Source organism: Pleurodeles waltl, chromosome 3_2 (assembly GCF_031143425.1).
Source record: "Pleurodeles waltl isolate 20211129_DDA chromosome 3_2, aPleWal1.hap1.20221129, whole genome shotgun sequence".
NCBI lineage: Eukaryota > Metazoa > Chordata > Amphibia > Caudata > Salamandridae > Pleurodeles > Pleurodeles waltl.
Genome location: NC_090441.1, coordinates 152,238,147 through 152,263,569, shown reverse-complemented (window position 1 = coordinate 152,263,569; position 25,423 = coordinate 152,238,147). Strand labels below are relative to the sequence as shown.

Here is a 25,423-nt window from a genome sequence, read left to right as displayed (position 1 = left end):
TGGCATGTTCTCTCCTCATATTGTTTCTATGGCAGAGGGTACGTCTTATTCTATGGTGGTGAAGAGCGGCTGAGGTTTTGAACCTTGAGCTTCCTTCTGTTGAGGTCAGGCCTAACCTCCTGACCGAAGTGCTTCTGCCTGGCGCCTCCAACTGGGAACCTCTTCTTCCCTTCATCAAAGCCCTTAAGTACGTCCGTAGGAAGGAGGCTCTGTATATACTATATCAAAATGAGTTATAGTGTGCACAGAGTCCAGGGGTTCACCAAGAGGCTTGTCGGAGGCAATAATAGATAATACTAATGCTCTCTTTGTGGTATTGGGGTCGAGCAGTTAGGCTTATCAGAGGGTAGTGTTAAGCATTTGTTGTACACACACAAGCAATAAGTGAAAAGACACACTCAATGACTTAACTCCAGACCAATAGGTTTTTATATAGAAAAATACTCTTTCTTAATTTCTAGAACCACAAGATTCATTTAGCAGGTAAGTACATTAAATGAAAGGTACTTTGCATAGTAATACTTAGGACTTCGAACAGAATCAACAACATACAGTTTTCTTTAAAATGGCAAACTATTTTAAAGGTGGACACTGCAGTTTTCAACAGTTCCTGGGGGGAGGTAAGTAATAAACTTGCAAGTTCAGTCTCTGTGGCATAGGTAGCCTACCGTTGGGGGGTTCAAGATAACCCCAAACACCCAGCACCAGCAGCACAGGGCCAGTCGGGTGCAGAGGTCAAACAGGAGCCAAAATAACGTGGGCGCCTATGGAGACAGCAGGTACTCCGGTTCCGGTCTGGTTGCAGGTAAGCTTCCGCTTTGCCAGGGTTCAGACCAGGGGAGTATAGAGGAGCACTGGGGGGGCCCCAAGTAGGCACCAGACACGTGGCACTGGGGTGGCCGGGTGCAGGGTGCAAACAGGGCGCCTGGTTCCCAGAGGAACTCAATGGGTCGACCCGGGGGTCACTTGGACGCTGCAGGCAAGGCACAGGGGGGCTTCTCGGGCAAGCCACCGACTGGGCAAGGAGGAGGGCCTCCTGCTGGTCACTTCTGCACCAGTGGTTGGTTTCACCTTCACTGGCTGGAGTGCCCTGGGCCACTGTAACACCAGGCCTGAGCCTTTGAGGCTCACCGCCGGGTGTTACAGTTCCTGCAGGGGGAGGTGTGAAGTACCTCCACCCAGGACTGGCTATGTTTCTGACCACAGAGTGCACAAAGGCACTCACCCCATGTGTCAAACTCATCTGCAAGTGGCAGGCTGGCAGAGACCGGTCAGTCTTGCACCAGCAGTTGGGCTAACATACAGGGGGCATTTCTAAGAAGCCCTCTGTTTGCATATTTCAATAAATCCCACACTGGCATCAGTGTGGGTTTATTGTGCTGAGAACTTTGTTACCAAACTCCCCAGTATTCAGTGAAGCCATTATGGTGCTGCGGAGTTTGTAATGACAAACTCCCAGACCATATACTCTGTATACTACCCTGTACTTGTAATGTCCAATAATTGACTTTGACACTGTAGGGGCATAGTGCTAATACAGCTATGCCCTCACCTATGATATAGTGCACCCTGCCTTAGGGCTGTAAGGCCTGCTAGAGGGGTGACTTACCTATACCACAGGCAGTGGTTGGTGGGCATGGCACTCTGAGGGGAGTGCCATGTCGATTTGCAAGGGGTCCCTTAGGGTGGCATAATACATGCTGCAGCTCTTAGGGACCTTCCCTGGTCACAGGGCCCTTGCTACCAGGGTACCTTTTACAATGGACTTATCTGTGTGCCAGGGCTATGCCAATTGTGGAACAAAGGTACAGCTTTAGGGAAAGAACACTGGTGCTGGGGCCTGGTTAGCAGGGTCCCAGCACACTTCCAATCAAAGCTGTCATCAACACTAGGTATAACTTTGGAGGATGGGTGGAGGGGTTGCAGGGGGGCGGAGGGGACCATGCCAACATTGGCATTTTCCTACAATGCCCTATTGGGGGACCTGGTCCAAACCCAGCACAGGGGCTCCTGTGAATGGGACGATTGCACGCTGCCATCGGCCTGCGACGAATGACGCAAATTTCCTTACCCAATACCCCACACCTGAGAACCTTGTCATCTAGGCTTCTTCATCCTCTGGCACATTCCCTACCGCTCCCTGGACAGGGAATCAAAAAGACTGGACAATTTAGGGAAGAAGCTGTTTTCTTCTGCCAGTCTAGCGCTGTGGTCCATGAACACCGCATGCCTTTTAGGCTGCTGTTCCCATACTGTCTGGGATATGGATGCAGAAGTGCTGCCTCAAGTTCCGGAAGAGGCCCCGATCGTTCGCTCCCAAGCCATGACAGATGGGAGAGACTCATCTAAGTTCATGATCCATTGTGGACTGGATAAGACTGACTCACTAGGCTGATCGGTTGCATCGATGGTGGCACTTAGACCAGACGCCTGGTTGAGGACATCTGGCGTTTCGGGTAATGTCCAGCAATCTTTGATGGACATGCACTTTGACGGCACTCATCTCTTTGGAGGCAAGGCGGACTTAGTGCTCAAACGCTTTAAGGATTCCTGGGCTACGGCTCGGTCCCTTGGCCTCGCAGCTGCTTCTCAGCCATATGCTGTACAGCCCCTGCGCGGACGTGGGATACACCAAGCTCGTGGATCAGGGAGTCAGCGGGTAGCCCGTTCCACCCCAGCCCCCTTCTCTGCCTCAAAACCTTCCTAGTCTGTTGGGACATCCGGGACCAGTTGGCGGCAGAATTCACTGGCACTCAGTTACCATGAACAGGTGGGTTTTACAGATTGTCCGAAGAGGCTACTCCCTCCCCTTCAAGGCTTCTCCTCCAGCCATGCCACTATCATTCGATCACCTGTTGGAGGATTATTTGGCACTTCTGAGCGAGGAAGTCAATGGAGCCATCGAGAGGGTCCCTGCGCCAGAAGTAGTTGGTTGTTGCTATTCCCCCTACTTTCTGGTGCCCAAAAAGGACAAGGGTCTTCACTCTATCCTAGTCCTATGGTTCCTCAATGTTTTCCTTAAGAAGGAGAATGTACTTTGGCTCAGGTCCTTTCTGCACTCTAGACTGGATGGTTGCGTTGGACTTGCAGGACACCTATTTCCATATTTCCATCCTGCTAGCCCACAGACGTTACCTATGATTTGTGGTAGGTCACAAACACTTTCAGTTCACTGTGCTCCCCCTTGGTCTTACCAGCGCCCCTCGGGTGTTCACGAAAGTGATGGTAGTGGTTGCAGCTCATCTGCGCAGGTTAGGGGTCCCAGTCTTCCACTGGCTGTTGAATGCGAATTCAACCCAAAGAGTTGTCTCCCACCTTCAGACTACAGCGAACCTCCTGCATTCGCTGGGGTTTACTAGCAATGCGCCGAAGTCACACCTGACTCCCTCTCAGAAGCTCCCTTTCATTGGAGCTGTTTGGACACAGTGCATTTTCAGGCTTATCTTCCCGAGCAGCAGGTCCAGGATATTCAGGTTACAATACCGATGTTTCTCCCTCTATCCTGGATTTTGGTGAGACTGAGGCTGATGTGCGTCATGGCCTCCTGCATCCTTTTAGTCAGATATGCCAGATGGCATATGAGGGCTCTGCAGTTGGACCTGAATTTCCATTGGACACAGGATCAGGGGAATGTCACAGACACAGTTCAGACCTCGGAGGGAACTATAGTGTACTGCGAAGGGGCCAGAGGCAGACTCCTCTCCCTCCCTCAACCAGATCCTACAGTAATGACAGATGGGTCTCTTCTGGGGTGGGGCGGCCATCTGGGAGAGGTGGAGATCAGAGGCCTCTGGTCTCCGATGGAATCTGGACTCTGCATGAACTTTACTGGAGCTCCGGGCGGTCTGACTGGCATGGAAGGCATTTCTTCCTGTTGTAAAAGTGAGGATGGTGCAGGTGTTCACAGACAACACTACCTCAATGCGGTACTGCAGCAAGCAGGGCGGTGTGGGGCTCTGGACCCTTTGTCAAGAGGCCCTGCATCTCTAGACATAGCTGGAACAGCAGGGCATAACCCTGGTGGTTCAATACCTGGCGGTTCAATACCTGGCAGGTTCTTTGAATGCCTTCGCAGACTAACTCAGCTGTCGATGCTGTGTTTCCATCCGGAGGTGGCACAAGGACTCTTTCAGCAGTGGGGAGAGCCTTGGTTAAATCTGTTCCTCTCTGCAGAGAACACGCAATGTCAGCAGTATTGCACGTTGGAGTTTCCAATGCGGCACTCGCTCAACGACTCCTCTCATCGAGAGTCAAGTTCAGGCCTCCTGTACGCCTTTCCGCCCATACCTCTTCTGCCTAGAGTTAAGTAATCCCGATGGCCCTGGACTTGGCACGGAAAGTCTGCTATCCCAAGCTTCTGAAAATGAGCAATGATCCTCCGAGCAGGCTGCCTCGTCAGGAAGGTTTTCTGTTGCAGCAGCAGGGGAAGGTTCTCTACCTGTCAACTCTGCACCTTCAATCGTAGAGTTTGAGCGGTGATAGTTTGCATCCTTCGACCTTCCTCCCGAAGTCTATAAAGTTATTCTGGCAGCTAGGCGTCCCTCCACTAAGACGGTATGCGCCTGCTGTTGGAAGCGATTTGTAAATTATAAAACAGAAAGATCTATTGATCCTCTTTCTGCTTCTCTCTTTGACATTCTCCTCTTTATCTTATCCCTTGCCCAGCAGGGTTCTGCCTTGGGCACTCTCAAAGGCTATCTTGCAACCCTATCAGTGTTCCTCCGTCTGCCTGATCAGCTGTCATTATTCAGGTCTTCTATTGTACAAAGATTTCTCAAAGGGCTTGCGTATGTTTCCCCCTATGCCCTTTGTTATGCCTCAATGGGACTTCGGTCTAGTGCTCACATTTCTCATGTGTGCTCCCTTTAAGCCATTACATAACTCCTCACCATCAAGACAGCTTTCTTAGTGGCAACAACATCTGCCAGGAGGGTGAGTGAGATGTAGTCTCTCTTCTAAGCCGCTGTGCCTCACCATGTTCCCAGACAAGATGGTACTCGCAAATCCTACCTCTTTCCTCCCCAAGGTGGTGACCCCATTCTACCTGGGTCAAAACATCACCCTGTCCACCTTCTTTGCTCCACTGCATCCCTCTAGAAAAGAGGAGCGACTCCACCGGCTGGACCCAAAAAGAGCATTGTCATTCTACCTTGACTGCACAAAAGAGTTCCAGGTGGATGACCAACTGTGGGGTACGTGGGAGCAAAGAAAGGTCAGGCAGTGCAGAAACAAACCATTTCATGCTGGGTCGTTCTCTGCATTAAGATCTGCTATGCACTGGCCAAGAAGCTGCCTCCTGAGGGCTCATTCCCCAAGGGGTAAGGCTACTTCAACTGTACTAGCACGAGGTGTTCTGGTCCTGGATATCTCTGGCAGCAATGTGGGCATCGTTGCACATGTTTGCAGGACACTACTGCCTGGACGATCAGGTCTGTAGAGATGGGCATTTTCCCCATTTGGTCTTACAGGACTTAATAGTATAAGGATATTTGTCCGCAGCCCACCACCAGGAGGTTATGGCTTAGTATCTATTCTAAGGTAAGGAATCTGCAGCTAGAAGTCTATCTGATGAACAAGTTACTTACCTTTGGTAACACATTATCTGGTCGACGCTATCTAGCTGCAGATTCTTCACACCCACCCATGCCTCCCTGCTCTACGGGCACGTCTAATACGGTTAGGGATTGTCCCTTTTCAGGGCCCTAGTTTTTGCCCAGACAAACTGTAAGTTCTTTCCATGGCTCTGTGCTTCTGGCGTGGAAGCTAATGGAAAAGGAACTTACGTATGTGTGTCTGGGTGGTGCCTTTAATAGGCAACTGATGTCACAGACTGCTTCAACGATAATGGCACGCGCAAGGGTATTGCTCAGCAAAACATCCGGATTCCAAGCTGGTGCCAGGAAAATCTAAGGTAAGGAATCCTCAGCTAGAGTCAGTCTCTACCAAATGATGCGTTACTGAAGGTAACTGGTTCTTCTTTCTGTCACGTTGTTTATCTTTATGTTGCACTAGTAAGTATTTGGGGAAGAGACAACTAACAAAGTACCTGCCTGTAATATGATAGGTTATGTTACATCAGTTTTTCTTGGGTCCAATATTAGACATTTTCCTGGTTTTGAGCGTTCAGAAAAAGAAGAAATACACTTAAGTTAATCTGGCAGTAATAAGCCAACACAGTCTGTGTCCCAAGCCCTGCACAGAAGTTACAAATTGGTCTGTTCGTGATATCACAGTAGTTGTCATTGCCAACCAGCCTCTTCTATACCATTCTTTGACATCATAATGTGCAGGATGCTATTTAACTATTAAGCCCTCAACACAAATTGAATGAACTAAATGTAGAGATGATGGGATCTGTGACCTGTTACAAGCATTGTTTTTGCAGAAGCTGAACCTAACCTGTTAACTTTCTGAAGAAACAAGTTTGAAACCTAGTAGAATATGTCTGGAAAGTATGAGTTCTGAAAGAATTGAGATCAGCTGCAAATGGTAATTTTAAGTCATGTTTTAGTGTTATGTCCTGATGGGATGTAATTTTTGATTACAGTCGCAGATCTGACTAGAAGCATTTAGTTATTTATTTTTATGTGAACATTGGATAGGTAGGTAGATATTTTATCTGATGTCATGGAGTGTTATGTTAGGCACTTACATGTAGTGACTATTTGGCTTTTTGAGCTTTGTTACATGACTTAATTTTAATGAAGTATCTAGATTCTAAAAGTAGCTGACAGATCAGGAACACAGTGCCTGGCTTAGGTTTCATAAGCTGAGCTTTCATGGAAGTTATTCTATAGTAATGTAGATTGTGTGTGGTAAGGTCCAAATTGAATTTATCCAGACACATACTTCCACGATACATATAGATCCAACATGAACATATACAGTCTTAGTGTCCTGAGGTGACCCAGTGAATTACTTTCAGAACCTAAGGATTGTCTTTAAGAATGGACTTTACACAAGGATTGCATTGAGCTTTGTTTTGGACTGATCCATTCTATTTTTGTAAATGTGTAACCTAGTTAACCATTCACATCACTTGCACTTATGAGCATTGGGCCATCTGCACCTCTTTGCTAGGTATGTTATTATCAAAGGGCTATAACAATACTAAACGTTTTGCATCCCGAAAAGCCTTATGTGCTTTTATTCAATGAGTGGATTAATCAGACCCACAGACCCTTTATTATTTTGTACGGTGTATACTGGTTGCAGGTGGGGTGTAAAAGGCTTTTGTCCTGTGTGTGTTCTATATTTTTGCAGCTGCTAAGTCTGCAAGGGTTCATTACGTGATTATTTTGGCAATCTCAGAAATGCAACCAGCATAGCCGAGGCACAGAAGTAACTGATTCTGAATTCCTAACTGACAGTAGAATCCCCCTGTCCCCAAGCCTTCAACATAAACACTCCAATGTAGAACACTCTCTCACCCCAAACAAGAAAAAACAAATGCATCTTTCCCCTTTACAACACTTAAAACAGTTAACACCAAAACAGTAACACTTATTCACTGGACATGCATTGACAACATCTGACTTGCCCAGGAGGAAAACACAGTTCCACAGTAGATCTCTGCCTCATGGGAGGTTTCCATTTCTTACCAAGACCTTTGAACGTTCACTGTAGATTCACCCAAGGACTGCACATCTGTTGGAACATCAGAACACACAGGACCAAGAAAATCTGTTATGAGGTTTACCATAAGATGCACGATCAAGCAGAAGTGGACACTGGCACCACAGACTATCTTTCTATAGTCTACTAATTGCCATTTTCCAACCCCACCAGACAAACTCTTAACACTAAAAAGTTAATTCTCACTGCCACGTAATGAAAACATGTTTTAGAATATTGCTGCCAAAGCTCTGCACTGCAGGCTTCTGCTCTTAATATTGATTTTCCCAGGCTTAAACTTGTGCTACTGTTTGCGTTATCTTATGGACATTGTATTTACCAGTTTCTTATGGGCATGCGCATGGCACATGTTTGGTTTTCTATGCCTGGTTTGACAGTTGAAATGTCGCCGACCTTAAGTGATCAACAGAAACAGCTTCAAGAAGCACTGCTGAGAGTGGCTTTGTCTCAGACCACTTGTTGATCCTTCTCATTACAGTATTTGATTGGGCATAAGTTGTGTGCTTCTGGTGAAAGAGTGCTTGTATTACATAGATCATGCTCAGTAAGGTAGACCTTAGGTGGTTAGGGTGAGAAGCCAACTATCAGGATTGTGGGGTGGTCGGAGGGATTGGTTTAATTGAGAAAAACTTGGTAAAATGCCATGCATCTGCTCTGTTTATTATAAAAAGCTATGACAAAGGCAGTAGGCCTGATAGCACACTGGGAGACTAAGCTTAAGTCTATGATGTCTGGCTTTAAACATGGTGCTTCTGGTCACAGGCAGGTGTTTGTGACGGACCCCCATCTGGTTTCTCTAGCACCAGAGCCAGGCCATGATTCCAAGGCATGTGAGGAACTGCCATGGCATGAACTCCGAGGCTATTCAAGAGTGATCTCTCATGATCCTCTACTCCCCAAGCAGGACACGTGACTGCTTCATTAAAAGGGAAGAGACGTTCTGTGGATGCGAGCTCCGACTGAAACACCTCTGTCTGCACACTCCTCTTGTCTGACACTGACTGCAACATAGGGTCCAAGACCTCAGCTGCCCTGCTTACCACTGTGACAAAGGAAGCCCCTTCCTCTTTAGCTACACTGGGAGGAGACACAAGGCCAATGTCTGGGTAGGTGTCCAGCTAACTGATATCCACCAATTCCTCATAACAGTTGTCCTCTGGCTGTTCCAAGGGGTTCTTGTAGTCCTAAGTATCCACAGGTCCGCCCTTAGTGGAAGTTGAGGCAAACATCTTGACAGAGAGGTGCTTCAGCCAGTGATTTGGCATGGAGAGTATGATATCCCAAACTCCTGAGCATGAACATTGGTCTGCCAATCAGGCTACCTCTTCAGGAGGATCCGCTGTCACAGCAACAGGGGAGGGTCTCGCACCTAAACCTGTGCATGCTCCACTGTCCTGCATGGAGTTTGAGTGGCAGCAGTTGTCAGTTTAAAAAAAAAAAAAAAAAATGTTTAACTCCTCCTGCAGAAGTCTGGGATGTCATTCTGTTAGACTTCCCTTAACCCAGGCAGTATATACCTCCCATTGGGAGAAAGTTGTCTCCTTTCTGCTACTAGAATGTTGATTCCCTTTCTACACCTTTGTCTGAGGTTTTGTTATTCTCCTGTTGGCCTGGCAGGGCTTTGCTTTGGATACAATTGAAAGGTATCTTTCAGCCATAAAAGTTTCCTTGTGGTTGTTAGATCAGCCCTTCCTCTTTAAGTCTCCTGTTGTGACTACAACATGTGTTCTCTGCAAAACCTTTCATCATGCCCCAATGAGACTTGAACCTAATCTTGACCTTCCTGATGTGCTTATCCTTTGAGTCTATATGAAATTAACCTATACTCCTTTCGGCCATTAGAATTGCTTTTCTAATGGCCATTTAATTAGTCAGAAGCTTAGCTAACTGCATGCACACTCCTTACACTACCCTTTTCCCTAGACAAACTGATTTTGAGAACAAATGCCTGTTTCCTACTGAAGGTGGTGTGATACTTTTTCATGTAGGCCAGACCTTATTTGTTCTGCCTCATCCTTCCAAAGAGCAGGAGAAACTTCAGCACCTCAATCCAAAAAGCGTATTTGTTATACATCGATCCTACTGAAGAGTTCCCAGTGGACAATCAACACTTCATTGGTTTGTCAGGTAGGAGAGGCCATCTCCATATTGATTGTGCTCTGTATTAAAATCTGTTACGCATTAGCAAAGAATAAACCCATCCGAAGGCTTGCATGCTTATTCCACCAGAACCAAGCCTGCAACCACTGCGTTAGTTTGCATTGTCTGTCTGGGACATCTGTCAGGCTGCAATGTTTGCGTTTGCACACTTTAATCAAGCATTACTCCCTGGCCAGTCAGGTCTGCTGTGAAGGGCACTCTGCCCGTTCGGTCCTCCAGGACATCTTGGTCTAAATCTGTTTGCAGAACCATCTCTAGGGGGGGGGGTATTGCTTGGATATGTATTTTAATGTAAGGATAGAAGTCTCTATCGGATGAGCAAGCTACTTTGGTAATTCCTTTTCTGGAAAAGACTTCAGCTGCTGATTCCTTACTGAACCTCCCTTCCTCCCTGTTCTGCGAACAGATTTCTTTGCATAGGGTTACCATTCTAGGTCCAGCATGCTGGTCCATCAGCATTTGATTTTGGCTCTGAAATGTCACAAAAAGAAACTGATATCCGTGCACTGGGTTGGCACCTATGTAGGAGCTACGCATGCCACTTCTGGCACACACACAGAACCTATTGAATCCACCTACCTGCGCTTAGAGGTACAGCTAAAAAATGTCCAGATCCAGTGTGATGCCTGAGGAGTATTCTAAGGTAAGGAATCTGAAGGTAGATACCTTCAGTAACGCTTTAGCTGTAGAGGCTAAGTAACTTGTTCATTAAAGCCTGTAGACATGTATTTTGTGAGAAGGATTTTTACAGGTTACCAGAGCAGACCACAGGTTTGGAACTTTTTTATTTTTATATTTTATTTTAATAATTTCATTTTTTTAGGCCTGGCGTGATGGTACAACATTCACTTCTTAGGAAGAGGCTTTTCCTATTTTATTCACAGCTTAAAAAGTAAAGAGTTTGTACTTGGATTCCTTTTTATTAGGTTTGGTCGCAGCAAATGCTTGGTGTTTTGATGGGTATAGTCAAGTTCACCAGTTTCTAATTTGGGACTGCCTAAAACGTTGTGTGTTTTTCGGCATAGACCACATTTTCATGCTACGACCAGTAGGCTTACTTTCTTGATTTCTACTTGGAGAACGAATTGACAAAGCCTGTAGATATAGCTTTTGTGATTGTGAAAATCCTTATTGTTCTGTCTGGATTGCATGTGTAAGTGTAGCTCTGTCAGAGAGCGCAGATGATGGTGGAATTGGAAGCAAAGGGGTGGAATGTAGAATGTGTGAGGTGTAGGAAAATGAATATTGTGCTGGAAAGAGACACACTTTACTGTAGGTGTGAAAGGAGAGACCATTGATCAGTATGTGGCTGCCTTAAGTATTCAACCAACAATATGGGTACCCAGTATTCCATGGGATTTGGGTAATTGTCATCCAAGAGCAATGTTCCCCTAGGAGTCACTTAAAATAAAGTATATCTGGCCTTAATGTAGACCCAAGTGGATGAAATCAATACAAATGTATACATAATAAAAGGGAGTTGTATCCATCCATGCTCGCACTGTGATTGAGGTACTATTCCTTTATTTTTATTTTTTATTTTTATTTTTTAAACATTTGATGGCACACATCTGCCCTCTAGTGTTCGCGTCTGATTATTATAAACCAAAGGTTGAAAATCCAACGAGTAGTCGCTGTACTCTTCCTGTATACAGTGCTTGTTCTCCATAGGATAACATTTTTTTTTTTTTATAAACCAATTTGGTTTTATCAACAATATCCCATAGAGTGCGAGTTTGCAGCATTATTACAATTCAAGCGTTGTGCCAGTCAGGTACAAGTATAGAGGTCCACATATGAACATACTTTCCATTTAGATTGGCATACAACATATCACATATATGCAAGCAACCTGCACTGGTCTGATTTCTTGCATCAACCTAGTCATTAACAAACCCTTCACTTCTTTCCTTGCCTCTTATCCACGTCAGAACTATAAAACTTTGTCCTTCCTGTCCCGTTATGTGCCTGTGTCTATGGTACCTTAGTGTGGCATATTTATTTTAATTTTTTTTTTTCCTCCACCAGCATTAATCTCCTTGTATAGCGAACGGTGAGTTTAGGTTTCCCCTAGGTTAGGTTCAGAAAGCAATGAGGTCTCCGGGGACTCAGCCATTGGATTTTTCAGGCATTCAACTAGTACATCCCAGGCCCTGACATCTTCAATTGTGCTGCGCCCCCTTCTCACCTCTTGAAACACCTCATATGTTGCCCACAGATTAAGGACCTCCCTCCGTTTGTGTACCTGAGAGCTAATAACTGCCTTCCATTTGAGTGTGATTTCTCTTTTGGCAAGCGTCAACTCTAGGCTACAAATTTGGTAGTTGTCTTAAATTTAGCTGGGCAAGGGAAAATCCTTTCTGTAAACATGACATACGAGAGCAAGTGGGGAGGAGACAGGAGGCCATCATTTGGCTCAGGATTTTGTAATTCCTGTTGAGCATGGATAATGGCCGAAATGCCCGGACATCTTGAGGGACCACCAGGGTCTCACCTGGTTGGCAGCCGACCAGCCTCCCGGGCCCCAGTATAGAACTCCACCAACCCAGGGGCGAGTTTGTCAATGTAGGTTGCATAGAACTCCACTTCGAAGCCATCAGTTCCTTGGGCTTTGCCTCGTGCCATGGACTTGACTTAGCTGCTTACAATTCTTGCAAAATTATGGGGTCTCCCAGGCTATCGGAGTCCTCTGCATCTAAGTGCAGGCGTTCCGCTGTTCCGAAGAAACAAGTCGGGCTCTCCTGTGGCGGCCCAGTGTGGTGGGACGTATAGGTACTTTTTAATAGTGCTCAAATCGCTAGTTTATCTCAGCCTAGTCCTATAGATTTGTTTTGTGGTGACTGTTACCAATATTGGGGAACCTCTAGAGGCGAAGTTAGCAAGCCGCGCTAACGGTGTACCAGCTTTTTTACGCTCTGCGTGAGCGCAGGTCATATATTGGCGATGGTCAAAGCACCTAAACTTCTCCATTCATACAGCTAGTAGCTTTTTGGTGTCCAACAGTTTCTGGTGCAGTTCTGGATTCCCAGGAGGGGCCCTCTCTACCTTTCACAAAGCTTGTTCGTTTACCTCCACCTCCCTCAGCAAGGTGCACCTAACACCCACTCTTTCGGCAATGCATTGAACCCCAATTACCACCTTGAAAGTGTCCCACTCAGGACTGATTTTGTCGCGTGGACATTCTCTGCAAAGTAACTGCTAATGGCATCCCTTATAGTTTGTTTGAATATCTGGTTCTCTGGTGTCTATACGTAGGCACCAGTTCGAAATTTGGGGCCACGCCCCATAGCAGTCCAATGCTAATTTTATTGAATTCGGGTCCAAGATCTTGCAGCAGACAGATTATGCATATCATACCCTTTTGTGCACCCCCAGGGAGCAGAGAAATGTGTTCAATCGACTGTGTAAGTCATGACGCCCTGAGAAGAATCAATAGTCTCTGGATGCAGCCATCTCCTGTAGTCTACCAGCCCTGGAATGTCCGTGCCAACCTGATCACAGGAGAGTCCTGGGGTTTAGGTGAGATCGGTCAACTACGGGGTACCTCATTGAACACAAAGTACCATTGAGTGGGAGAGCACTTGGAAGAATGCCACCTGGGAGATACCATGAGTGACCCATACCGAGATGTCCAGGAGCTATTGTCCAAATTCTTAGCTCCAGAGATGGACCAACCCACCATACAGGGTACATAATAACTGTCAGAGGCATCAGAATCTTCCAGTCCATTAAATCGGAACAGTAACACCCCAACTTCCCAGTCCCAGGGCAAGAAGTGCCTTCACCCCCATCCAAACTATACAATAACATTTGTGCACTTTTCATATGCACAACTTAAAGCTGCTGCGGTTGTTTAGGGTGGGAGCGTCTCGGCCTCCTTGCCCGCGATCCAGGTAATAAAAGGATATTTGGACCAATCTTGCCCCGGTACTAGGGCTCATCATTACAACACTAAGAGGTCATTCAAGCATGTCCAGTTCCAGCACAGGGTGTCTAGTCTCTTCTCCTGCAGGTTCGTTAGATAAGTTATCCGCTGTGCCTGGAGTGACCCATTGCGTGAGGAGACTGATGCTTGTTCTGAGTCAGTCCTCCGGGTTATCGTCACCTGTCTCCCATGTGGGAATCTGCCCTGTCCTGCCCATTGCAGCCACCTCATCAACTCCCGGCGCTCTCACAGAGCCTGGGAGGGGGACGGGGATCACAATCTTGACAGTTGTGACACTTTCTTTGGGACCTCTGAGTGCTCTGCTGGCAACCACTCGCAGAGTTCAGCGTTTCAGCTCCCATTTAGAATGCATATACCTCCTAAGGAATACTGAGGTGACAGCATTCATTATTGAAGCGTAGCTACTTGACACAACACATCCTCATTTCTCAACAATGAAAAAGAAATAAACAAGAAAATAAAGGCTAGTGACAGTGGAAATAACCACATAGCTATACACAGGAGTTAAATGGAATGGGGAGAAAAAACTATACTAAAATAACCACAAACAATCCTGTTTACTGGAACCTCTCTTTATTCGACTTTGAGATTTGACCGCTTTTTTAATCTATTTCATTAGTGTTCTTGAATGAATCATTGCTACCCCAAATTTGGCATTCCAAATCCCTACAGTTACCTTTCTCACATTCCACCACTTCCTATCTGTAATTGTATCCTGTTCAAGGGGAGCCAATGGAGTGTCATCAGACATGGGGGATGATGTGATCCTATTTCTTCAGTCCCTGGGATGGGTGTATTGCGGTGTCGGATTCCTGTAAGAAGGTCCACATTGGCTGGCTTTTCCAGAAGGTTGTGTCAGTGCCAATGTTAATATTGACCTACTAAAATGACCACTTAACCCCTTCACTGCCAGTGCTTTCCCCCTCCTGTGCAGAGCCTTTTTTTGGCTATTTGGGGCAGTTCGCGCCTAGGCCCTCATAACCTTTTCTCCACATAAGCTACCCATGCCAAATTTGTGTCCTTTTTTTTCCAACATCCTAGCAATTCTAGAGGTACCCAGACTTTGTGGGTTCCCCTGAAGGAGACCAAGAAATTAGCCGAAATACAGCAACCATTTAGTTTGTTTTTTAAAAAAATGGGGGAAAAAAGGGCTGCAGAAGACGATTCGTGTTTTTATTTTTTTTTTTGCCCCTGAAAATGGCATCAACGAAGGGTTTGCGGTGGTAAAATCTCAATCTTCCCAGCTTTCAGGAACAGGCAGACTTGAATTAGAAAACCCAATTTTTAACACAATTTTGACATTTTACTGAGACATACCCCATTTGAACTATTTGCTTCCAGCCTCCTTCCAGTTAGTGACAGAAATGGGTGAGAACCCAATGCTGGATCCCAGAAAGCCAAACATTTCTGAAAAGTAAACCGTTCTGAATTCAGAAAGGGGTCATTTGTGTAGATCCTACAAGTGTTTCCTACAGACAATAACAGCTGAAATAAAAGAATATTGAAATTGAGGTGAAAAAGATTGCAATTTTTCTCCACGTTTTACTCTAACTTTTTCCTATGATGTCAGTTTTTTTTTTTAAGCAATATACCGTTTCGTCAGCTGGACTTTTCTGGTTGCGTGGATATATAGGGCTTGTAGGTTCTTCAAGAACCCTAGCTACCCAGAGCCAATAAATGAGCTGCACCTGAAAAAAATTGCCCCCCTGCGGAGCGACCCTTGCCCAAGGGGTCGCTCCCCTCATGCCAATTTCATTTTTAGAATAAATCCCTGGTGTCTAGTGGGCATTTCAGAAGCTGGATCGCTTTACGATCCGGCTTCTGAAATGCTCTGAGAGACTTCAAAGGGAAGGAAACTCCTTTCCTTCCCTTTGAAGCCGTGCAGGCCCCATCACATGATCGGAAGAGAAATGCTTTGCTCCCTCTGAGCTCTGTGCTGAGGAGGTAATGATTATGCCCTCGGCACCGAAGCACTATCGGTTGACGTAACCATTACGTCCCCGGCATAGAAGGGGTTAAAAGAAAGATATTTTTGAGTACCTGAGAGCAGTGCCTTAGGTGTGATATCAGCTGTATTAAAGATACTCCTCTCCCTATTACAAGCCTCTGAAAACAGATCAGACGTGATCAGACTTTCTCATGCTGCTAGCCTGCCTGACAATTGTGTGCAGTGCTGCTTGGAACACAGTTCAGTTTGGGAGTCCCTTTTAATAGAGACTCATTATAGTCCAATTTCAAGAACACAAGGAATTGGACTATTAGTTTGAAAAGTTTGTTTTTTTGGCAGTTTTGGAGCTGGAATTGTACCACTTTGTCAGTAGACCTGATGTGTTCTTGTGGGTGGTATGAAATATTCAAATAACAGGTAGAGGCAGGAAGTTCCATTTGTGTTGAATATAGTAGGAGAGAGAATCGATCCTCTGGTGACCCCAAGTTGTAGCCTGGCAAGGTTGGTGAGCATTGACTTTGACTGAGCATTGGCGTTCCACGTGTGATGAAAACCATCTGAGAACCGTGGCTTTCATGATCTTCTGGAGAGTTAAATTATTCCTTTTGTTGAAGGTTGCTGTCAAGTCAAAGATAAGATGAGACAGGAGTCTCCTTAATACACAATGCAAATTGCTTTCTCAGCAATTTCTTTAGGCTTGTGATTTTTGTTCTGCACCCTGTCTTAATGTCTGATTGGAGCTCTTAAAGGAGGGCGTTTCTATGAAGAGTTTGAGATCTCCAGACATCTTTTTAAGTCGAAGAAGGCAGTTTAGAGAACCATAAGAAATTGTTAGAATCGTTTGTAGGGACCTAACACTTTTTAATTAGTTGTTGGAATATTAGTAGCACTGTTAAATCAAAAAGATCCTCTTGAAATTTGTTTCCATTTTACTTCACCTCCGTGAACTGTTGTGCTAAGTTTGGTAATTAAACTGCGCTGCTTTTTATCACTATTTATAAATGAAAATATTACATATGCTGTCTTGTGTTCCTTTCTCAGGTCGAATGAACCTTCTTTGTTGAATGCCTTTGACATTCCTGTTGGTTTTTGCTGGAAGAAAACAAGTTTTCCTCTGGCTAGTGCCACTTGGTGGCAACCCTGATTGCATATCTGTGGATCTTTCTGATCTCCACTAGGAGGCTGACACAACATTATCACGGTACCCTGACATCGTAGCCAACATGGTGCTATCACAGAGACAACGCGATGAGCTGTAAGTGTTCTTTTTTCTTTCAATTGCTCATTTTCAAGGAAATTGTTTAATTTTTTTTTGAAATTATGGTTGTTTCTTCAGTCCCAAATGTATCATACTAAGTGATTGTTCTGAGTAGTGCAATCTGATAAGGTTTTTTTTATTTTTATTATTCTAAATGAAGTAAAATGCCATGTTCAGGTAAGTCTTGTGTAGGACTAAATAGTAATACATTAAAAAAAGAAAAGGTCACTTGAAGATTACTAAACTGAATAACTTGCCACAAATTTAATTGTGAAGCTTGTGCTGTGAATTAGATACTACGTTGCATTACAAGTCCACTGTATTTTGAAAATGAATGATTTTTCTTGGGATTTCCACCTCCTCTGCATTGTCACTCCTAAAATATTTGAAATTAGTGGTGGATTTATCCTCTTTCTATTCTGTTGACACATTTTACACACGTTTGTGTGTGAATGTGGCAAATCAAATTGTAGAAAACGATGCAGCTGCGAGGTCAAGCTCAAAATGGGATGTTTAGTTTGAATTGGAATGTATATCTTTTTGTCAGCTAGTTGCTAAAAGTGCTTATTCAGTTGTGCTAAAGTCTTGTGTTTGTGGTTAGCAAGTTTAGCCCCTTTTGGTGATTGACAAAACATTCTAAAATAATTTTCATGAATGTTGGTTGGGTTCCTGAATGCTCACATCTGCTGCAAGAAACGATTGATAGATTTACACCAGATCTTGAGTAGAAAGTAACACTGGGTAAAAACTGAAATCCGTTTTTTTTCTTCTATTTGGATTTAAATCAGAACATCTGTTTCTAGGATTTTAAGCAATCTTTCCTAAGCGTCAATGGATACTCTTACATGCATAAAATTGAAAATAGATTTGCAAGTTCAGCCTATGTAGCACTAATCCAGGAGTGTTGAAAGGATATCAGGGTACGCAGGGAAGTCTCTGTCCTAGAGTTGTTTTCGCAATAATATTTAGCTGAAGTAAAGGCTGATAATCTCATGAGCAGCAGCAGTTGCTCTTCTTTTCAGTAAGAAGGGCTTGATTGCATTTTGCAGTAGGTTATAATAAACTATTTTGATATGGACAGTAAGAACCTAACCTTATACAGACTGCTCCAAAATTAATTACTTCAATATGTCTTTTGCATATATGTAATGTTGCAAGGCTCCTACCTCATACTGTGAGTCTAAAGTGTGTTTTCCTGGGTAGAATGATTAGGAAGCAGGCTGGGAAGAGAAAAGGTTTTTTTATAGTCTTTGACTTACCTTGTGCAATCTAATATTTTACTGGTTTCTACATCAGCCTTGGACTTTGAGCCTAACTTTTATGGCTTATTGTCGGACATCAACAAGTATTAACTGTAATCCCTTCAAAGATTAAGTATGTGCAGATTGATATGCTATCATACCATTACAACCAGTATGTGAATTGGTGAGTTGTTTCATTATGACGTCACTTGACGTGAAAAAACGCCAAAGAAAGTAAGTGATGAAGATGGTGGCATTCATGTAAGAGATTTGGGAACTAGGCATAACATGATCCCACGGGCTGGTGCACAGTTCTGTGTGGACAAAACCAACATAGATGTTGTTAAATGTTATTGTATTGCAGCATTAATATAGTGCTTACTGCCAGCATGCTGAGCACTGAAGCTTACCTACATGGGTAATGCGCTGCACTGTGTAGGGAACATGGTTGGAATAATGTTGCCTTTGTTTTGATCCTATGTAGGATGTGTTTCTATGATGTGTGGTATGACCACCAAGATGTGGTTGTGTTAATGGGCCCAGCGCGGTGAATAACGACGTGTAGGAGACAACCACACAGTTTTATGGTTTCCATTATGCTGGTAGCGTTGAACTGTTCTGCCGGTCCCTCCATGGTATTTATTATGATTATAGTCATCTCAGCTGGTTAAGCCACTGGGTTGTCCAATTTGAGATTTTGTGTATATCTGTGACCCTGAGCTGACATGGTTGGATGGAGAAAGACGTGGACAGATCTGTTGAAAATGAGCATTTATTATCATCCCATATCAGTGTCTCATTGTGAAATGTAACAAACTGGCCAGTGTATCGATATTGGGGATCTACAGCAGTGAAGTATATTAAAGTCCTCTGAATTGTCCAGCAGTGTGTGACAGATCTGTTCAGTTATCCCGTGCCTGTTCATTTCAGGTTTTTCTTGATGGTCGCTGTTCAGTACTGGTGATGGACAAAACTTGTAGCAGATATGTTTTATGTGAATGTAACGGGTATAGGTTACTATTGGTTGCTGATTGTGGACTACTATGGTCTTCGTTTTACTGTGGGACGTAACTATATAATGTTACTGCGAACTAGAGATCACCCTTTATTAGCTTACCTGCATATCGAAAGCAGTTTGCTGGTTGGGTTGTTTTCCAAAGCTGGGGATTGCACTTGAGGGTGCGTCCATCTTTCTGGGCCGTGTTGCCAGAATATGGGCTGATGGATTTTTCATGGCAATAACCATGTTTTCAGTTGTCTTTGAAAGTGTATATGCTCTTGGGTGCTTCTAATGCTGGCTTGTAGTGAGTTCTCAAGCTTGCTTGTACTTAGAAGGCATTGCCTCTTATACATTTCTTATGGTAAGCTGGTATCATAAGTAATTGTATTTATATCGTACTTACTGCCCCTGACAAGGCATTAAAGTGCCAATCAGCAAGTAGCACACTACTCCAGAACCCAAAAGGATTCGTGGTGGATTATTATAGGGAAATAAGTGGTATTTTGAGTGGTGGACATGCAAGTCTGTTAGTTGGATTGAACAGCATAATCGAGGACTAGGACAGGGAAGAATCTAAAATGTGTTAATTGGGAGATCATAGTAGTAAGATGAAGTTTGGGGATGCATACAAGGAGAGATGGAGGAGGAAAGAGTCTATATAAAGGGATTAGGGAGATCATAGTAGTAAAATGTGTTATGGGGTGATTCAAATGAGAGATACAAGAGGGAAGATTTTAGAAGGGTTGTTTAGGAGATAATAAAATGAGGTTTGAGATGAGTCAGAGTGGAGATAGAGGATAGATTGAAAGGGGTATACTGAGAGACAGTGCATTGGAGAGAATAAGTTTGTTTTTTTCGTTCTACAGTAGCAGTAAACTAATAAATGTATAGATACATGAATGCATAGTAAGGGTATATATCTATAAGGGTGATAATATACTGATATTTAAAGTTGTATTGCATTAACGCAGACTAAGTGTGTACTACTTAAAGGTAATTTGTGTGTTTTTTAACTCACTGTGACTCACAGTAAACATCCTCATGAGAAATGGAGTGAAAGCTTTGCATGGCACAAGATGAACGTTTAGTTACGTTATTTAAAGCACGGTCTCATAATTTAGCCATCAGTGCTAAACAAGTGGCACACTACAGATACATGGCACTGTGTAGCAACCTTTAAGAGGCAAGCCACCACTTTTGAGGCCCAGAGTACAGGTGTCCCTTTACAGGCAGTGAAGTCCACAGCCCTAGTAGATTCTCTAGTATCACTCGGACAATCCAATAACCAAAGCCCCTGCATTTTGAAGACTTCTCTCCTCCAAACAAGGATCCACACATAATTGTTAGTATACAAGTCTCAAGTACCAAACTGATTGCCTTTTTGCGGACTGACCTGGTCAGACTTCACCTTAATCTTGTGCTTGCTTTCTTCAAGCCAGGTCTTCAGATGGGTCATGAACTCTTTGCCAAACCGAAGGGAGTCGTCGCAGTTAGGGTGGTCATTTGGCTTTGGAGCTGTGTTGAGCAGACTGGCAGCTTCTAGAATCTTATCTTGCCTGAAAGGTGAAACCACAGTAAATGTCTGACCTATCCGTTCCAGCCCCTTCTGGCATAGAGAGACACTTTTTTCAATGGCCCTGGATTCCTTGAAGGCAGTGTCTGAGGCCACATCCTCGCTGGTAGTGCAAGCCTGGAGCAGTGTTTTGATTGGTTTGTAGTGCTTTAATTGAACTTGTAGATAAAGTGGTCCTTTTTCTTGGGCTGCTCCATGAATTATGAAGAGTACCTTGAACATTACCCTTCTACCTCTAAGTAGCCAGTGGAGCTATTGCAGGATTGGAATCATGCATTCTGGTGGGTGAAGGCAGAGGAAAAAGCCTTGTGGCAGCATTTTGGATGATTTGATTCTGTTGAGCAGCTCCTCGCGACCTGTTTTTATTAGTGTAATTCAGTATTTAGACTTCAGGCCTGGGTTATTCCACTAGTCGGACAAGCACTGATTTTCAATGTGGTCCAGCCAATTCGTTTTCACTGAGCCCTTGTATTTCAAAATGTAGGTAAGACATTTTACATAAATCTGGGCTAAACAGTAAGTCCATATTCTGGCCCAATAAAGAAAGATGAGCTACCGCCTCAATGCTGGGTGGTTTAGGTAAATAAACTTATGTATTTCCATCTCATGCTCTTAGTACCCGATAGCCATATACAAAGTGGCCTTCAGAGCTGTGTCGAAATAAATCAGCAGATTTGTCTTATCTACCTCCATTAGATATTGCTTCAAACCATTTGTTTACCTAACTGCTTTGGATAAAGTAACTAGTTTAAAAATTGTCATCCAGCACCTCAATTTGCCTACTAAACCAATTAACAGACAGTATATTTTTTAAAGATTACATTCTCATATGCCTTTTCTCAGCAGTCCAAGTTGTATCCTTTAAATTAGTAAATAGCATTGTAGATTGTGCTTTTTGGCCCATCCCAGTCACTGGGATTTTTTTTTATCCTCAACATAACTTTGACCAATACATGGAGCCTGTCAACAATATGCCAGGAGACTTAGGTCGCTTTTGAAGTTTTTACCCGCATGATCACTTACTTTAAATTTTGCAGGTGCTTCTGTAAAAATGCAGACTAAATGCAGAAGTACAAACATAAGACTGAAGGGAGAACCAGTCCTTCTGTTCTAAAAATGTAAACAGATCATCAATGCTGTTGGTTTGAAGATATGTTCTGTCCCTAATGGGAGTGAGAGCTGCCTAATTGAGGTACATGTACACATGGCCTCTCCATCGATTTGGGGGCTAAAAAGAGGCAGCACCGTCTCCTATTTAGGCCTTCCCAAACAGTTTAGATAGTGATGTAATTTTTCAGCATTGCTTCTACATGTAGGGGGTATTCAAAAGTTAAATTATTTTAGATCATCTGAAACTCAAACTCTTTTCAGTGAATGTGTTTTGTAAACACGAGTCCTGATGAAGTTCCATATACAGGGAGTGCAGAATTATTAGGCAAATGAGTATTTTGACCACATCATCCTCTTTATGCATGTTGTCTTACTCCAAGCTGTATAGGCTCGAAAGCCTACTACCAATTAAGCATATTAGGTGATGTGCATCTCTGTAATGAGAAGGGGTGTGGTATAATGACATCAACACCCTATATCAGGTGTGCATAATTATTAGGCAACTTCCTTTCCTTTGGCAAAATGGGTCAAAAGAAGGACTTGACAGGCTCAGAAAAGTCAAAAATAGTGAGATATCTTGCAGAGGGATGCAGCACTCTTAAAATTGCAAAGCTTCTGAAGCGTGATCATCGAACAATCAAGCGTTTCATTCAAAATAGTCAACAGGGTCGCAAGAAGCGTGTGGAAAAACCAAGGCGCAAAATAACTGCCCATGAACTGAGAAAAGTCAAGCGTGCAGCTGCCACGATGCCACTTGCCACCAGTTTGGCCATATTTCAGAGCTGCAACATCACTGGAGTGCCCAAAAGCACAAGGTGTGCAATACTCAGAGACATGGCCAAGGTAAGAAAGGCTGAAAGACGACCACCACTGAACAAGACACACAAGCTGAAACGTCAAGACTGGGCCTATAAATATCTCAAGACTGATTTTTCTAAGGTTTTATGGACTGATGAAATGAGAGTGAGTCTTGATGGGCCAGATGGATGGGCCCGTGGCTGGATTGGTAAAGGGCAGAGAGCTCCAGTCCGACTCAGACGCCAGCAAGGTGGAGGTGGAGTACTGGTTTGGGCTGGTATCATCAAAGATGAGCTTGTGGGGCCTTTTCGGGTTGAGGATGGAGTCAAGCTCAACTCCCAGTCCTACTGCCAGTTCCTGGAAGACACCTTCTTCAAGCAGTGGTACAGGAATAAGTCTGCATCCTTCAAGAAAAACATGATTTTCATGCAGGACAATGCTCCATCACACGCGTCCAAGTACTCCACAGCGTGGCTGGCAAGAAAGGGTATAAAAGAAGGAAATCTAATGACATGGCCTCCTTGTTCACCTGATCTGAACCCCATTGAGAACCTGTGGTCCATCATCAAATGTGAGATTTACAAGGAGGGAAAACAGTACACCTCTCTGAACAGTGTCTGGGAGGCTGTGGTTGCTGCTGCACGCAATGTTGATGGTGAACAGATCAAAACACTGACAGAATCCATGGATGGCAGGCTTTTGAGTGTCCTTGCAAAGAAAGGTGGCTATATTGGTCACTGATTTGTTTTTGTTTTGTTTTTGAATGTCAGAAATGTATATTTGTGAATGTTGAGATGTTATATTGGTTTCACTGGTAATAATAAATAATTGAAATGGGTATATATTTTTTTTTTGTTAAGTTGCCTAATAATTATGCACAGTAATAGTCACCTGCACACACAGATATCCCCCTTACATAGCTAAAACTAAAAACAAACTAAAAACTACTTCCAAAAATATTCAGCTTTGATATTAATGAGTTTTTTGGGTTCATTGAGAACATGGTTGTTGTTCAATAATAAAATTAATCCTCAAAAATACAACTTGCCTAATAATTCTGCACTCCCTGTAGTAACGAAATGTGTTGTGTGAGCTAAGCTTTTTCGATATATGAATAAAGAGAACGTTTCCTTCGTCATAAGATTTATTATCTCATTCCGTGATCCAGGACACATCTCAACATGAATCTCGTACACAATAAGGATGGTTTATGAAATATAAACGTTAAGTGGTTGTACAGATGGTATCATGGATGGTGTTCTCCTTCCTTCCGCCTTGTGTTTAGATTTTTTAAGTAGAGGTTTTGCATCAAATATTTTGAAAGACAGAATTCTACCAAGTGCAGTACAACTATGCCCTAGATGCTCTTTTGCTATTGATACATTAATACGAAAGTGCAGACTTTCAAATGTATTTTTTTTTTTTTTTTAGCACAATTGCTATATATTTGAAAAGCTTAAAAGTGAGTACAAGGTTCAGTAGGTTACTGGTAGAGATAACCTGTAGACTACATGCTTGAGATGATGATAAATGACGTACACTCCATTGAAAGAGATGACTGTAAGGCCTACAGGCGAAATCCTTCCCTGATTCAAAACAGTATGATTAGCTTCCTGCTGTGAATGTGGGATAAGTTTTATTCCCGTTCATTTCTCAACCGAGCAACCGGAGGGGTTCCCAGCAAGGAATCCGCTTCAGATTCGTAATATATGGACCTGGGGACAATATCTAGGTTTTGATTTCCAAAACATGGCCCTACCTTCGGCAACATTTCTTATTTCAAAAGTTCTAAATTTCCCAAAAATTATATTTTGAGGCAAAACTGTTCTACAACTCCGTTCGCATGACTGTTACTCCAGCTTAGTTTTTAGGCCTTCCAAGCCAACATCAGTGCTAATCGATCACTCTCGGAGGAGCCTCAGTGTTTTTGACACTGGGACATTGATTGTTTTTGTGACTTTTTTTTTTCTAACTTAACTATCTTTCCTTATTCCCTACGTTTTCCACATTCTTACCATTTTCCGATTTCCTCAAGCTCATTTTGACCCCTGCCTGCCACTGAAATAGTTAACAGCTCTAAAATGGTGTTTTTTTTTTTGTGCTTTTTACTGGCAGTTACCAGTTTTTTATTTTTTTTGTGTTTTAGCCTCTAGGACTGTTTCTGGAAATGGCAACCAAACTCTTTATTTTAAAATAGTGTTATTGCTGGGCACTCTGTTTAAAGGATTGAATGCATGAAAAAAAGTAAAACGAATGTGCTTGGGAGGATCCTCTTTTTTTATTTGATGCTTTTAGTGCACCGCTACAGAACCTGCAGAGGTCAGCCCCCACCCCATTGTCCTTTGTTTTCTTTAGGCATGGTGTCTTGGATTGCCAGTTCAGCTTGGGCTTTGGGTGTGGCTTGAGTAGTGTATGCTGTAGGTTTTGGTTCTGAGGTTGTAGTTTGAGTGCTGTTGGGTTATGCTCTCAATGTTGTCGGAGTGCTTTGTTTCAGAGGTTATCTTAGGGTATTATCTATGCATGGAGAATGCAGGGTATTTACTTGTTTGGAGTAAGTTTACGGAATCGCACATTTTCATTTTAGGGCCGTAAGGGAGTGGTGTAGGACATGTAAGGTGCATGTATATTAGTATGTCTCTAAAGCTTCACCCCTTGCTTCTTCTAGAAATCTAGTAACCCCCGTTGGATGTATTCAAAAACACACTTAGTTATGGTAGGTTCAGAAACCATAAAATGTTTACAGCAGATGCAATG

General features: G+C 43.6%; 1 protein-coding gene across 2 annotated transcripts in view; it reads left to right on the top strand.

Annotated features, from left to right (window-relative positions):
- PAFAH1B1 (platelet activating factor acetylhydrolase 1b regulatory subunit 1) overlaps positions 1–25,423 on the top strand; it is a 533,693-nt gene that overhangs the window by 51,948 nt on the left and 456,322 nt on the right. For both annotated transcript variants that reach the window (XM_069227017.1, XM_069227018.1), the window contains one exon: positions 16,731–16,944. In XM_069227017.1, coding sequence (XP_069083118.1) covers positions 16,913–16,944 — 32 coding nt within the window. In that variant the 5' untranslated portion in view covers positions 16,731–16,912. The remainder of the gene's footprint in view (positions 1–16,730; positions 16,945–25,423) is intronic.